The 16,601-nt window shown below is 45.2% G+C and overlaps 1 protein-coding gene across 4 annotated transcripts in view; it reads left to right on the top strand.

Annotated features, from left to right (window-relative positions):
* CNOT12 (CCR4-NOT transcription complex subunit 12) overlaps positions 1-16,601 on the top strand; it is a 69,651-nt gene that overhangs the window by 16,474 nt on the left and 36,576 nt on the right. For all 4 annotated transcript variants that reach the window (XM_083146107.1, XM_083146104.1, XM_083146106.1 and 1 more), the window contains exons 3-4: positions 5,186-5,624; positions 6,059-7,001. In XM_083146107.1, coding sequence (XP_083002233.1) covers positions 5,186-5,624; positions 6,059-7,001 — 1,382 coding nt within the window. The remainder of the gene's footprint in view (positions 1-5,185; positions 5,625-6,058; positions 7,002-16,601) is intronic.

Raw genomic sequence — 16,601 nt, 5'->3', positions numbered from 1 at the left:
AAATTGGACAGATCTTTTGCAAGTAAACAATTTTAGTGTTCCTATTAAGGAGGCAGTAGCTTAGTGGGCGCCGTGCTAGGAAACAAGTACCTTACATTTTACTAAAAAGTTTGATAAATCTCCCACATCTACATATTAACTTATGTCAGGGTCAGAGCCTCTAGAGCAGTGATTTTCAACCTTTTTACTTTGCAGCACACTAAATAAGATTTTAAGATTGCCATGGCACACCATGAGATCCCCACAGGGCAAAACACATTGGCCCCCACAGGAAAAAAAGATACTATTGGCCCCCATATTAAAAAAACAATCACACTGGTCCCCACAGGTAGCAAAAATAAAATACATTGGCCCTTTACATGAAAGAAGAGACCAGTAAATAACAGTTGAACTGGTGCTGGCTGTAAACTGGTTTGGACATCTCTAGATCTGGGGGCACACTTGAGAACAGCTCAAGGCACACTAGTGTGCCTAGGCACAGTGGTTGAAAAACACCGCTCTATAGTCTGCGTAGTGAAATCGCATCGGCCATGTTAGTGCCGTGCGATTCGATTTTTTAATGTAATTTATTCACTGCTCTACAATAATAGGATTGTATGACATACCAAGAGGTTTTAGGCACCCCCCCACTATCCACGCCACCCCTAAGCGTGGCGAGCGGCGGCAGAATGCATCCTCCGACGTTTTCATTCCCCCACTATCCACGTCGGCGTGGAGTTGATGTCATATAGTGTGCCAAGCGTAGCGAGCCACCGAGCCCGAAGCGTGTCGTGCGGAAGCATAATACATGTAAAGTAATCCGTGGGGGGCTAAAACCTCTCGGTATGTCATACAATCGTATTATTGTACAGCAGTCAATAAATTACATAAAAAAATCGCATCACATCACACGGCACTAAAATGGCCCATGCGTACGTAGAAAATCTGTGCGCCGTGCTAGGAAACAAGTACCAAATGTAAATAAAGTACCAACCAATGAGCTTCAGTGCTTCAAGTGCAAACCAATCACCTTGAGTTATTTTTTTACCTCTAGCTAAGGTTGGATACATCTCCCCCATAAATAGACAGTGCTCTTCACTGAAAAACCTCTCACTGTTTTGATATTGTCCTAAAAAAATCTGAACATTAATACTGCTTTCACATTGCAGAAATGGGTAATGACACGGTATTCTTAAATGGGACTTTAAAACGGGTCTGAGCCTTGAGACCTTTCACATTGCAGGTGAAAACCGTTTTAAAAATCATTTAATACCATTCAAACATTCAACCCGTTTAACCCCCAAGGGACACGTTTCAAGCCATTGAAATAGAGCCATTCACACTGCCTAAAAAACGGCTTTAAAACGTGTAGGACTCTGCTTTTTAACCGTGTTGAACTACCAGTTAACTTTAACCGGTAAATCAACTCTGGCACTTTCACATTGCAGCCTTAAACGTTTTAAAATGGGAAAAAAACGGCAATATACCGTTTTAAAAGTGCAATGTGAAAGGGGTATTACCTTGTAATGAGTACAGAGAAAAAACATTCAACAGTGTTCCGACATAAAAAAATATAACTTATTCTAGAATCTTCATGACTACAGGAAGTAATTATGCCAGAATCACAGAAATGCATAAAGCTGCAGACACACTGATTGATATATATCACCCATTCAATTGAACGGCAGAGATATCGCTATCCATTGGCCAGTGTGTACCAGCGATATGTCTGTGAATTATGCTGTTCACAGACATATCTTATGGGCTGTCCATTGTGCTATATGAGTGCTGCTGACATACAGAAATATCATGCTGTTTCGGCACATAGTGCTGTGTCCACTGGCAATCCGCCGACTATGCTGTGTGTATGGGTATTGGGCAATAGAGTCTAGACAGATAATGTAGTGTGTATGGAGAACATGTTGTCCACACTGTCTGTAGATATATCTGCAGATATATCTACCATCGGGTACCCAGCTTTAAGGTGCCCACACACTACAGTGATTTTTTGACTGATAATCCAATCTTCGACTGGCCGATTTTACTGCAAATCGAATGATCGCAATCCGATGCCCAGTCCGGAAGATCTTTAGCTGCATCTGCTGATCTTTCCTTGCTGCAGGGAAGTTATGTAAATATGGCAAACTATTTCCTAACCTAACCCCATACACACTAAGGAGGTCATTCTCGATTATTCGCTCCCCCACGCATTCGCACGGGGAAGCGATGTTTGCGAAGGGACGTGGCAACTTGCATAGTCGCTGGCCCGTTCACATGAAGCAGTGTGGGTGCGGGGCATGAGGTGGCAGGCATGGGTCGTGCCCAGCATTTCCATGTAAACACTGGGCCTTCCCATGCAAATGGCGGCTTGATGAGAGAGTGACTTAGAAATCATTTGACGGTCGGCGACCAATCGAATGATTTCGGCCCCGCACGCAAGGCTGCAAATAGATGTTTATGCAAACCTTTCATCCGCATGCCTGCAGCGACTTTGGCTGTGCAAGTGAGTTGGCGGGCATTCTTGCGGGCGGCGTTTAGTTGGTACGCAAAGCGAGTCAACCAGAATGACCTCCTAAAGCCCAATACATACTAGGCGATAGGGGTCGCAGTTGATATAATTAGGAGTATCGGCCACAGGTCAACAATAATGGTAAACAATATCGTTAAGCGACATCACCAGGACCCACTGCATATGGAGGTCCTTTGGCTACAAAGCAAAATTGACCTGCAGTATATCTATTACATTATTAAAATGTCAAAAATGGCTAACATATATGGAATAAATTAATCCTTAATTTTATTCTTCCGCTATCGCCTGTTCCGTTGTACTCTGGTGGTTAAAGTTATTAAATCTGCTTCACATGCCACAAGCATTAGATCATACATGATGCCAGTTGTATAACCTTTGTCACAGCGGCGTAGCTACGTTTTGCCCCCCCCCCCCCCCCCCGCCATTAGGGGGGCGCCCCCCCCCCCAATCCCCCACAGCCTTACCTTTCGCGCTGGTCCCGGCGGCTCCGTTCTTCTGCTGAGGACCACCACAAAATGGCCGCCCCCATACAGCAGACAGTTTCAGAGAACTGTGTGCTATATGTGGGCGGCCATTTTGTGGTGGTCCTCAGCAGAAGAACGGAGCCGCCGGGACCGGTGAAATAGGTAAGCCTGCGGGGGATTGGGGGGAGGTGTAACTATAGCACCGCAGCCCCCGGCGCCCCCATATGCACAGCGCCCCCCCCCCCCCCCCCGCGGTGGCGGGGGCTGCGGTGCTATAGTTACGCCAGTGCTTTGTCACATGCACACGGGCAGTCTGAATGGCGAGTCACTTAGCACACATTTCTGAATGGCGAGTCACTTAGCACACATGTGTGTTTTGCAGCATTACAAGGGGAGCTACATTTGTATTAGCCTAGGGCACCTGGAACCTTTAATCTGGCCCTGTCCAGGATTGACGGAGAATTCAATGGAAATCTTTCCACATATATTATCTTTTATACATCTTCCTTGAGCTGCAGAACAACAAAAAACTTCTGCATTGTAATTTGTAATGCTGATTTTTAGTACAGGTTTAGAGCATGATGGAGAAAGAAGTAAGTTAGGTATTAAAGAGGTGTGCACGTGGCGCAGAGGAACGACCAGCGTTTTATCAGGTGTCGAGGCCTGCTTCATTTTCATAGAATTTAGCAAAGGGTTAGCTTGTAAATCTGATATAAGCTTTTACTATCACTTTTGTATCACTTATCATTAGAGATTTAATTTATATCAGACGATATAATCACTATAATATTTTATTAGTGAGCAAGTTACATCCCACAGAAATACTGACCTTCCTGGCTGTTCCCTTGACCTCCAGGGGGTCCTGTCTGAGATTCCAGGAGAAAACTGGATACATTTCTTTCCCATGACCCAGCAGACACCCGTGGTGGACATTTCCACTACTCAAGATAATATATTGTTGATGCAGTATAAAAATGACATTGCTATACAGGAATGACTGCACAGCAAATGCAGTATAACATAGGAGGAGCTGTATGGGTGTAAGGAGCCTCACAGTCCTTCACTTTCCAAGTCTGTAAAGTCTGTCATTAAAGAAAAGCCATCTGCAACAAGCAAGGTTCCCATATGTCCCTGAAACAGTTACTTACATTACTTATAATGTCATGCAAGGACATTTTGTTGTTTTGTTAGTTTGTGTTTTATTTGATGGCTCAGAAGGGTGGAATTTGTAGAATATTAAACCAATGTTTAAAATGTCTTAACTTTCACAGCAATAATAAACATTATACAAGTGAAAGGCATCTATTTAAGAATTAAGGATGATTCTAGTATCAACATTTTTGTTACGCAATGTCATTCTTTACAATTCTGTAGTTTTTATATAAAAATTTTTTCAATAAAAACATAAAGGAAAAAAAAAAAGAATTAGGGTGGAATTTAATGCCGCCCGAGTTCAGCGGCAGTGCAAGTAGTTCGCCGAACTCGGACATTTTTTTTAAAAAAAGAGGGGAATTAACTTCCGCACATCTTGCACTGCCGCTGAACTCGGGCGGCATTAAATTCTGATCATAATGTTTATTCTGTAGGCTATATACTCCAGTGGAATATATATATATATATATATATATATATATATATATATATACACACACACACACACACACAATTTGCTGGAGAAACTGCACACTCTTGATTCTGTTAGGTCTGCAGGTGCTGGAGCATAAACAATAATTTATCCAAAGGATCCACTCCAATCAAGGTTTAGGACACAAGAACCAGCACACCACCATTTGAAATGCAAATATAACTTTTAGTAATTCAAGGTCAGAGCCTTCAACATTTTTTCCAGGTTCACAAAAGTAAAGGGTACTTATCCATTCCTGGGGGAGCTGTAAGATACCAGCAGCTTAACTCCCATGGCCCTTAGTGGGCACTAATGGCCACGGGGGGTTAAGCTGCTGGTATTTTACAGCTATACACACGTTAAGCATTTGCTCTTCTTGTATGTTTGTAAGCTTATAAGCAGGGCCCTCCTACCATTTGACTGTCTGTAACAACTCACTTTGTTTTATGTCTATTTATAATTGTAAAGCGCAAGGGAACCTGCTGCGCTATAAAAGAAACTGTTAATAAATTTAAATAAATAAATGTTTAATTGTTGCATCAATCAATGGATTATTAATTTGCTGTGTTTTTATTTATTTTCATCTAGACGTTCAACATGCAAAACCACCCATAAAACCCAAACCAATTGTCCCTCCACGTCCCAAGGACATTTTGTGTCCAAGTCAAAATTTGGAGGTTAAAAATTCTTTATCCTCAACATGTGGCCCTTACTCTCCAACATCCGATATCCCTTCTGCATTTAAAATCTCTCAGCTTACAGGACCACAACCTTATGGAACCAGACGGACGTCCTTGAGGAGATGGTCATCTTCTGTGGGAGAGGATGCGAATCAGGACAATAATCTGTTATCCCCAGTGGAAAGTAAAGCTTTAGATTTACCAACCAAAGTTGTAACCCAACCATTTTCATCTTCTTTGAAGCCATTGCAGACTGGGTCAGCTTGGAAAGGCAAAAGTCCTTTTATGCTGACAACTCGAGGGTGGGGGGAACAGAGATGGAATCAAGGAAAAGATCCCCATGAGAGGTGAGCTAAGAGTATTCAAATTTCTTAACTATATTTTCCCTAATTTTTAAACACTTTGGGTAATGGTTTTCAACCTGTATCTGCAATTATAGCTTTAACAAAAATAATGTAAGGGTCTAATACAATAGATCCTTTTGACCAGCATGATGAGATAATATATATGGGATCAAGTTATCCTCCCCTCCCTTGTTTGAACTCAGCAGTGCATGGAATCCATCTATTTAGTGATATGACCCATTTTTTTTTACTTATATTAACTGACTGAACATTGTGTGAGCTCTAGGTAGTCAAGAGCTGGAATAGAAAGGTTTCCCACCTTTATTCTAGAATACAGCAATTTTTAACTTCTACCTTCAGGTCTTTCCTCTCTCTCTCTCGTTTTATATCCGTGCCTTCCTATGTTTATCACCTCTGTTTATTTTGGCTTTTCTCAGCAAGTCATCATCCCAGAAACACAGTTCCAGTTTAGCAAGCAAACATAGAGAATCAGCTTCAGTGGATGAAACCCCCGAATTAGAGTTAAGAAACAATGACCTAAAATCAAGTCCTACTGAAAAAATAAGTCACTCTGAAGATGCAAGTTCTCCAGGATTAGGGTCTTATGGGATATATAAAACTGTAGAGACACCAGCACAACATAAGGAAATAAAAACATCCCATGAAAGTTCCTCCTTGAAAGACGTTTCACCACAATCTGATCTTAATGTTGGAATTTGTAAGCAACTTTCTCAATATGACCATAAGCAAGACATCAGCGGCCAGTTATTTGGGAGTAAAAGTGATAAAGTCATTACTCAGGTCACCACTGTGAATTCCTCAAATAAACCAAATGTTTTTATTGAAGATGAAGAATTAAAAAAGAAACAGATTCCTAATTACAGCAAAGCTGAAGTGTCTACAACAACAGATGCAAGTCCAGCACTAGGTGAAAACAGTCCAAGTCAAAAGGAGAACAAGAATTCTGGCCATCATCAAGTGGCACATACTGCTCCTGACCGTCCCCCACGGATGAAAGAAATAACTGGTGAATTAAACCCACAAAAAAATAATATAGATTACAAACAACACTCACAAAATAATGTTACTGCTAGTGTGCAACAATCAGAAATGAAATATATGGAGCCCACTACTCAGCAAGAAGAATATTTAACCCCCAAGACCAAAGATCTTCCAAAGCCAACTGTGCGGTTTGCAGTGCCAAAGGCGAAAGAGATGGCTAGTGTAAATTTAATTGACACAAAACAAAGACTGGACTCTTCACTGTCCGATTCAGTGCAACCAGCTACCCAGGAAAAATATCAGCACCAGGAGCATGAGAAAACAGAAATAAGAACTTTGACTAAGGAGGAACATGGTGATTTGTCAGCTAATCTACAGGTAAGAGACACAAAAGATTGTTATTGTCCATTACTTATAAAGCAGCAATATATTGTTCAGTTTAGTAAAAGGCATATTGCTGGTAGGTTCCACTAAAACAATACTACACCAATGACTATATACAATCTCAGAGAAAATGATCATAATGAAGCAGTATATATATATATATATATATATATATATATATATACTATAACTATATATATATATATATATATATATATATATATATATATATATATATATATATATATATATATATATACATGGCAGGCGACAGGGGGGTCAAAGGGGACTCTTGTACCGGGCCCCGACCTGTTTATTTTTTAATAATAAAATATATATATATCTATACATATATCTACATATATACATATACAGCTTCATTGGTCCAGTCTTTGCAAGTGTGCTCATGTTGATGATGACAGAACAGGAATTGTAGTATACTCTTAAGTTACATATTCTTTCCCATACAAGCAACTACTGCATCATAGGTGCTGAAACATGGGGGTAAGGGGGTGGGTTGACCCCCCCAGAAAAAAACATTTGAGAGACACCAAAGCACTGGGTCACAGGGTGCAGTGTAATGGTGCCCACACACGCACCGATCCCGGCGGTGCAATGCTATGCGATGGGGTGCGCGCTCCCGCGGCACCTCATCGCACAGTACAAAAAGTATGTGCTGCACATACTTTTTGTACTAGCATTTTATCGCATAGCATCGCATCGCATGCACATCGCATGCACAAGGCATACGATGCGATGCTATGTGTGCTAGTTAAGCACAGAACGCACGCCGGGATGGATGCGTCTGTGGGCACCTTAACAGCCATGTACAGATGTAGCGGGATTCATCTTTGCAGGTGATGGCGTCGCCATTGCCATCCCCTGCCCCGCCGCCATCTGTATGCCGGAAGGGGACGCGCGCGCACGAGGTGCGCGCGCGTCCCCTTCCGACGGTGCTGCCCTCGGTCGCCCGGTGCCCACACTGGGCGACCGCACCCCCCCACAGTGGCCAGAGGTCCCCCCCAGCCCCCTCGAGCGGGAGGCGGACAGTATTGCGTCCGCCTCGCCGCCCCGCTGCCCGTATACTGAGACGCGTGTGCGTGGGGGACGCACGCGCGTCTCAGTCAGATAGAGGCGCCGTGTTGCTGGCGATCCGCCAGCAGCATGCTGCTGGCGGATCGCCAGCAACAATAAGGCCCGATACATCTGTACAATTAATACAGGCAGTGTCAGGAAGGATAAAAGGTACTTATGTAGTATCTGGGCTGCCGATTTTTTGATTGTATGCCTTACCTTAAGGCATACAATCAGATGCGATTCGACGCGATTTTCGGCAAAATCGCATCGAATCGCATCTGATATCGCATGCGATGCGATGCGATTTTGCATAGGATTCAATGTTAACAAGGTCCTGTTCATTTCCCGCGAGGGGACACAGAATACTTTTTAAGAAATCTGCGTTCGCTCGCCACGCTTCGGGCTCGGTGGGTCGCCACAGGTTTATATCCAACTCTATGCCCACTTGGATAGTGGGGAAAGGAAAAGGACCCCTTTTTCCCATTGAATTCTATGTTAAAATGGACTCAGACCATTTTAACATTGAATCCTATGGAAAAATCGGGACCATCGCATCGCATTGCATACGATTTGGTCGCATGCGATGCGATGCTACCGATCCAACCCGATTTCTAAATCGGAGGCCCAGATACTACATAAGTACCGGATAAAATACCCTTTCCAGCTGCTCCACCTCCTTCCTCCCCAAAGCCCTTCTCCACCTGCCTCTGGGGTCCTACTCCCTTCTGTACCCTGCTCCAACCACTACAGTGTGAGGCTATTGACTGTCGCCTGCCCCTCCTCTTGGCCAAACCATGCACCTTTACCCCCTCCCTCTTCATATCTTCCTCAACTTCCCTTTGTCCTCATTCCTTTCTCTTGTTTCAGCCTCTGACCCCCCCATTTTTAACCAAGTTCAGCTGAAAATGGGATACGGTCATTAGGTTACCAGCATATTGGTCAACATGCATTTAGGTTGGCATGAGTCTAGGTCGACATGCAGGAAGGTCGACATGAGTCTAGGTCGACATGGGTTAGGTTGACAGGGTCATTAGGTCGACATGGATTAGGTCAACAGTCAAAAGGTCAACATGGGGTTGTTTTGAGCCGACATGTGCCGACAGGTGTTATTTCATGCCCTACCATCCACTAGGGCTTGGAGGGAGAATAAAATAGTGTGCCGAGCGTAGCGAGGTAATGTGCCCGAAGCATGGCGAGTGCAGCGAGACATGAGAGGGTACTCAGTGCTACGTTTCAGTGTCCATGTCGACTGTGTCGACATTCGGGACAAAAAATGAAAAAGTGAAAAACCCCTTTGACTGTCGACCTAACCCATGTCGACCTTTGACCCCGTCGGTCTGATGACCCTGTCGACCTAGCCTATGTCGACCTAGCCCCATGTCGACCTTCCTGCATGTCGACCTAGACTCATGTCGACCTAATGGTGTCGACCTAATGACCGTCGACCAATATGCTGGTGACCTAATGATCCACACCCCATAAAATGTACCCTCTAAAGCAGGGGTAGCCAACTCCAGTCCTCAAGAGCTACCAACAGTTCCTGTTTTCCAGACCACCGAGCTAGTGCACAGGTGCACTCTTTACTGGCAGATTACAAAAGATCCACAGGTAGAGATAATTACTTAACTTATGATTCTGTGAGGAGACCTGTAAAATGTTAACTGTTGGTAGCCCTTGAGGACTGGAGTTAGTTACCCCTGCTCTAAAGCCTCACAGAAAATCTCAGCCCGGGTGTGAGCTATGAGTGGATCCTGACTCTGCAACTTCTACATAAAGTCACCCACATGTTACAGTCATGTTTAGGTTTATTATACAAAAGGAGATCTGCTGCATCTTCTCTATTTCTGTTCACAATAGTGTTGGCATTAGCCATTGTAGTCCATGGGCTACATACTGCACAATTTACTTGGATTAGGACTGTTCAGATCAGGGTTGCCTACCCTCCCAGAATGGCTGGGAGGGTCCCGGAAATCGGGTCCCCCTCCCGGCCCCCCGGAAAGAAGGGCAACCCTCCCGCAAAGCTGCCCGGCTCCCGCGATCCCCTCGCCGGGACCCGCGCCCCCCCCCCCCCCCTCGGCGGGGGGATCTGCGGGTCAAATGACGCGAATCACTCGGTACACTCCCCTAAATAAATAGCCACAAATGTGACACTGTCCCCTTATCTCTCCCCTCAGCCCCGCCCCCTGAGCTGGCTGCCCTCTCCCAGAAAGGGCAGCCAGAAAGTAGGTAAGTATGGTTCTGATTCCTCTCTGGTAATGGCCATTGGTGCATGGGCTGCCCAATGAGCGTGCATGCACAGTGGGTCCGCAACATAAAATAAAGTGATCCCTTTGGTTTGCACATTGCTAGGATTGGCTCTTATCGAGCGTCTGTGCCTGGATAACATTTTTAATACATCTTGGTGGAAATTAGATCTTATTGCCCCAAATAGCAGCAATAAGAAATTCTATTTCAGGGTTGCCGACTTTTAAATGCTCCTCTCCGGTAGAAGCCCGGAGAGGAGACTTTCCTTACCCGGTCGGGGGGCGGGGCTTGACTGTGACGTCATTAAGTGCCATTTTAGCTCCGCCCCCTCCTCTGAGACCCGCGGATTGCGGCATTTACATGCCGCGATTCGGGGGGTCCCCCAGATTTCGGGAGGGTTGCCCACCCTACCGGGGGACCGGGGGGCCGGGAGGGGGACCCGATTTTCGGGAGACTCCCGGGAATTCTGGGAAGGTCGGCAACCCTGTTCTATTTATTTAGTCTAAACCAAAATAAACAGGAGCTTGGCCCCTTAATGTTGTATTTTTCTTCTAATAAATTATTATCTGCATTCCCCATAGTGTCTTCTATGCTGGTTTTTACATAAAAGTGTGCGTTTGTGTGTGTGTGTGTTTGTGTGTAAGGTAAGATATCCCTGTCATCATGTAGTAGTGTGGCAGCATTTTCGAGGGTACACTGAGGACGCCCCCAGATAACATGCATATATTCGCATTTGCGCATGCACAGATCCTTAACATCGGACCCCATTGCAAATTGGTAAAGTAGCGTCCCAACCAGATGTGGGCCACAGTGCGGTGGTGCTGCCCACAGGACTCTGTGTTCATCGCTGACACACTCCTGGTTACAACCATGAACTGTTTTTACTTTAGTTTGTGAGTGCATAGTCATTATTCCTGTTTCTGTTGTCTATGGTTGTATAAAGTTTTATGTAAACTAACTGTCTGGTGTCAAAGTTCAGAGGGCTTTAAATTGAGTTCAGTTGCTATGTGTTTGAATTACTTCTGCAATAAAATAACATAAATATAAACTCTTAACAGGAAATATTCCAGCAAGAATTATGCTGCGGGAACAAATCTAGAGAAATAATGGCAAACGTATGAAAGAGGGTGTGAGTGTGATACAGTATAAGCCAATGTGAAGTGTATGAATATCTTAATTCGCCCATGCTCCCTCTTGTGGTTGACAGAGAAACTAAACTCACTGTACCATTGCAGGCCTTTGCCTGCAGAAAGAATTAGCATGAAAGATTACCATACAATCAGATCAAACGCTGATGGGTGTGACAAGCCACAACCCAGCTCACCTTTCTGGCATGTGTATACTCAGGTGACTTGAGCCTCAACAATTTCATGCATACACTGTATACTGTATGTAATAAATGTACTGTTCCTCTGACATTCATTCTGCTGAATTAAAATCTCAATCAAAATCCTATTGAAAATGAACTCTCTCTGCACATGTTACATTTGCCCCACCTGCAGTGCATATGGTTTTGCCCATTTTGTTTATTTATTTATTACCAGTTATTTATATAGGGCACACATATTCTGCAGAGCTGTACACAGAATATTTGAACATTCCCATCAGGCCCTGCCCCAGTGGAGTTTACAATGTATGTTCCGTACCGCATGTACACGCACACACCATAGGGGAAGCCCGGAGAGGATAACCAAATCTGCACGTTAGGGGGGACCAAAGCTGACTCTCAAAGCCCCACCCCAAATCCACGCAAACTCTGCGATGCACGCGTCTGCGAGGAGGGGGCAGGGCTTAAATTACACAAAATGCATAATTTTAACCTCTCTGGGGGTTTCGGGGCTTTGGGGGGCTTGTGGGAGACTTGCCCACCTTCCCGGTGGGGCCGGAAGGGGCACCCGATTTTCAGGAATTTCCCGGCCATTCCGGGAGGGTAGGCAACTATAGCACACACATTCGTTCTAGGGTTAATTTTGTTGGGAACCAATTGCTGCCCCAATTTTGAGAACTGATCGCAGGACAAATTTGGTCTGAATTAGGCCCCCAATTTCAGCAGGTGTCTAGATAGACAGTCAATAGGTCGACACCAAAAGGTTGACATGCAATAGGTCACAGGGTCGACGGTTTCGAATGTGTCGACATGAAAAATGTAGATACATGAAAAGTTTGACTTTAATTATTAAAAAAAAATTGGTGTACATGGACCCCCAATTAGTGTAATACTTTGCTTGCCATGCTTAGGGCTCGGTGCCTCGTTATGCTTGGCACACTTTTATATTCTTCTATGCCAACATGGATGGTTGAGTAGGAACAAGCCGTTAAACTCATCTCGACCTTGCCATTTGATACCATTTCGATCCTGTCAACATTTTGACCCTGTGGGCCTAGTGCATGTCGACATTTTGACCCTGTCGACTTATTGCATGCAAACCTTTTGTGGTAGACCTATTGATTGTCTATCTAGACACTGTAGATCTATCATACAGAACCAGTCACATTTTGGGAGGATTCTTTTGCAGTGCCATAGTGAGGCTGCTGTGCACCATGGCCCTGCACCCAATACACCTGCCATTAGGATGTTACATAGCTACCATTGGTGGAGTTGGATGTTCTGACCGTTATATTAGATAGAATAGGATGGCAAAGGGCTATCGGAGTAGCAGTTGTGACGCCTACCCAGCTTTGAGCCTTAACGAAGTGGCACTGGATGCACAAACCTCATTATGTCACTGCTTTTATCTGGTCTTGCTTGGGAAGGGTTGTCACTGCAGTGATGCAAGCAATAGAGGCAATGGGGGTTATTCTGGTTCACTCGCAAAGGCAAATTCACTCTCAGATGGACAATAACATATGCACTGCAGGTGGGGCTGAGGTAATAAGTGCAGAGAGAGTTAGATTTGGGTGTTATTTTGTTTCTGTGCAGGGTCAATACTGGCTGCTTTATTTTTACACTGCAATATAGATATCAGTTTGAAGTACAAACCCCACCCAAATCTATCTTTCACTGCACAAGTTACATCAGCACCACCTGCAGTGCACATGGGGCCTTATTCTAGTTCACTCTTTCTGACAAAATCCTTCTTAGATGGACAAAACCATGTGCACTGCAGGGGGGCAGATGTAAAATGTTAAGAGAGAATTAGATTTGGGTGAGTCATTTTGTTTCTGTGCAGGGTAAATAGTGGCTGCTTTATTTCTACACTGCAATATAGATCTCACTTTGAAGTAAAACCCCACCCAAATCTAATTCTCTCTGCACAAGTAACATCTGCCCCCCCTGCAGTGCACATGCTTTTGTCCATCTAAGAAGGATTTTGTCAGAAAGAGTGAACTAGAATAAGGCCCATGGTTTTGTCCATTTGAGAGAGAATTTGCCTTTTGCGAGTGAACCAAAACAATCTCCAAAGTGTGTAGCAATTCACAGGTGTTTTTAGAGAGGACTGGTGTTAGGGCAGGGCCGCAACTACCAGGGGGCGCAAGCCCTATGTGCTGGATATTATACCCATACGTGCTTGCAGGGTGGTGGGAGATGGAGCTCATCCAAATTTTTTGCCTTGCCCCGAGTGACAAAAATCCTAGTTTCAGCCCTGGTTTAGGCAGCTTAGCCCCTCAGAAACTCAAATACCTGATATCATCCTACACAATGGATCATACTGTATATTCCAAATAAATAAATAAACAAACCATTTTTCTGGTTTCAGGTGAATGGGAAACGGTCATTTGTCAGACCACACTTAGGTCGACAGTCATTAGGTCAACCCAGAAGGTCGACTGGCCCCAAGGTCGACACGGTTAAAGGTCGACATGGGTCAAGGTCGACATGGCTTAAGGTCGACATTACTTAAGGTCGACATGGGCCAAGGTCGACATGGTTTTAGGTCGACATTCATTAGGTCTACATGAGTTTTTCACTGTTTTTTGAGCCGACATGTGCCGACAGGTGGTATTTCATGCCCTACCATCCACTAGGGCGCGGTGGGAGAATAAAATAGTATGCCGAGCGTAGCGAGGCACTGTGCCCGAAGCATTGCGAGCGAAGCGAGCGATGCGAGGGGTTGCGGTTCAACTCCAACTGTGTCCATGTCGACTGTGTCGACATTCGGGTAAAAAAACAGCGAAAAACTCATGTTGACCTAATGACTGTCGACCTAAACCCATGTCGACCTTGGCCCATGTCGACCTTAAGTCATTTTGACCTTGATCCATGTCGACCTTTAACCCTGTCGACCTTGGGGCCAGTCGACCTTCCGGAGTATACCTAATGACTGTAGACCTAAAGGCCCCCATACACTAGCCGATTTTGGTCAGATTTCGGCCAGATCCGACTGATCTGGCCGAAATCGGACCAAAATCGGCTAGTTTTGATGTCCCCTCAGATGCGATGCGCGGTCCCGTGCGCATCGGATCTGCGTCGGGTGGTCGGACCTGCTGCACGTCCGACCACCCGACTTGGGACCTAGGGGGGCGGCGCGGCGGTGGAGGGAGCAGGGGGGGCTGGGGACGCTGCGGGGGACACAGGCGGCATAGAGCCGGACAGGAGGAGCCGGGAGCTGTCAGTACTGAATAAAAAAAAAAAGCCCATACAATGAATGGGCGGCCTGTGATTGGCTGAGCGCTCTCTCAGCCAGTCAGCAATTGGCTGAGAGAGCGCTCAGCCAATCACAGGCTGCCCATTCATTGTATAGGCTTTTTTTTCTAGCACTGACAGCTCCCGGCTCCCTCTGCCCGGCTCTATGCCGCCTGTGTCCCCCGCAGCGTCCCCAGCCCCCCCTGCTCCCACCAGCAGCCCTGCTCTGTAGCCCCCCCCCTGCTCCCCGGGTTTTTTACATGTGATAAATCGAGACGATTTATCACATGTAAAAAATGGCACATCAAGTGCCAATCTAATCAAGCTCCCCCGGGGAGCAGTCGGGGAAGTTCAGGGGGAAGTCGGGGGCGACTTGTCCTAAGGACAAGTCGCCCTAGTGTATGGGGGCCTTAAGTCTGGTCTGACAGATGTACCGATTCCAGGTGAATACCCCCCACCCCCCAGACATTGCAAGCTTCATATCATATTAACATACCTCTATTGCAAACCACATATTACAAAGAACACTCCACACCCTACATTGTTGGTGTATAAACCCTCCTGTCAGTTCAGTATTACACATAAATGCTTCTCCAATTGCAAACCACAAATTGAAGAGTAACCACCTTTTGTACCAATACACCCCATCAGTCATTATCATATCTTGCACAGGTTACTTACCAGCTGCCATCCAAACTCTGCATGTAAGCCCTGCAACAGCCAGACATTTTTTGATGAGCACTGTCAGAGGCAAATCTGAACAATCTGTAACTGTTCTATACAGACATTCTTGCCACCCCACCTGGTACAGTATGTCTGAGAGACTGCATCATGCATCGAATTACAAATCATCACCACATTCAACACATCAGCGATTGCCCCCCACCCGCATCTCCTTGCTAGTATGTGAAGCCTTGCGAGTCAACCAGAATAAGGACCATTATGTAGCTTTTATATATTTGGAATAAAAAATCAGATGGAATGCAGAAAATTAAAATGTGATTATCAGTGCCATTTCCCAGCATTGGATGTAAGCTGTGGCAGATTTTACCTATGGGTTGCAGGACTGCAGCATCCCCAATAATATCCGTCACCTTGGCAAACCTTAGTGAAGCCATATGCAGTCTGTGAGACTGCACTTCATGTGGCTGGCAGTGCTTTGTATTGGAAGTCCTACCTGCAGTAAGGCAGTCCCATTGGGAGGTGTTCCCTCCCTCCAGGACTGCCAGTCTGGGCTGCAATAGGCCAAGAGCTGTCTTCCTGTAGGAATCTAAAGGATTCCTGGTGCCTGTAAACTGCATTGTACAGGTGCAGGGACCCTGGACTGCAGCGAGGAATGGTAGCAGGGAGTTGAAAATCAGCAGCCCGTTCATAAAGTAGGAGCCAAATAGAGTAGTCAGCAAAGAAAAAATAGTTTGTATAGAATTGTCCAGTTAACTAGCTCAGTGGCTGCAGTGATGTAATCTAAGGTTTGGATCGTAGTTGCTGGTAGCTGAATGATTCAGTTGAGCCATAGTGAGAGTAAGCCATAAGCTTGGCAGAAAGATAAGAAGTCAGGAAACTGTTGTGGGTAGAAAGGAGCAAAAGCGGTACTTGTTTCCTAGCACGGCCACACTGATTTGCATCGGGGCGGTCGTGTCGGAAAAATCGCGTTGGTCGCATCGCATGCGACCAAATCGCATGCGATGCGACCGACGCGATCGACCCGA

Source organism: Crinia signifera, chromosome 6 (genome assembly GCF_055691185.1).
Source record: "Crinia signifera chromosome 6, ASM5569118v1, whole genome shotgun sequence".
NCBI lineage: Eukaryota > Metazoa > Chordata > Amphibia > Anura > Myobatrachidae > Crinia > Crinia signifera.
This window is presented reverse-complemented; position numbering and strand designations above follow the sequence as displayed.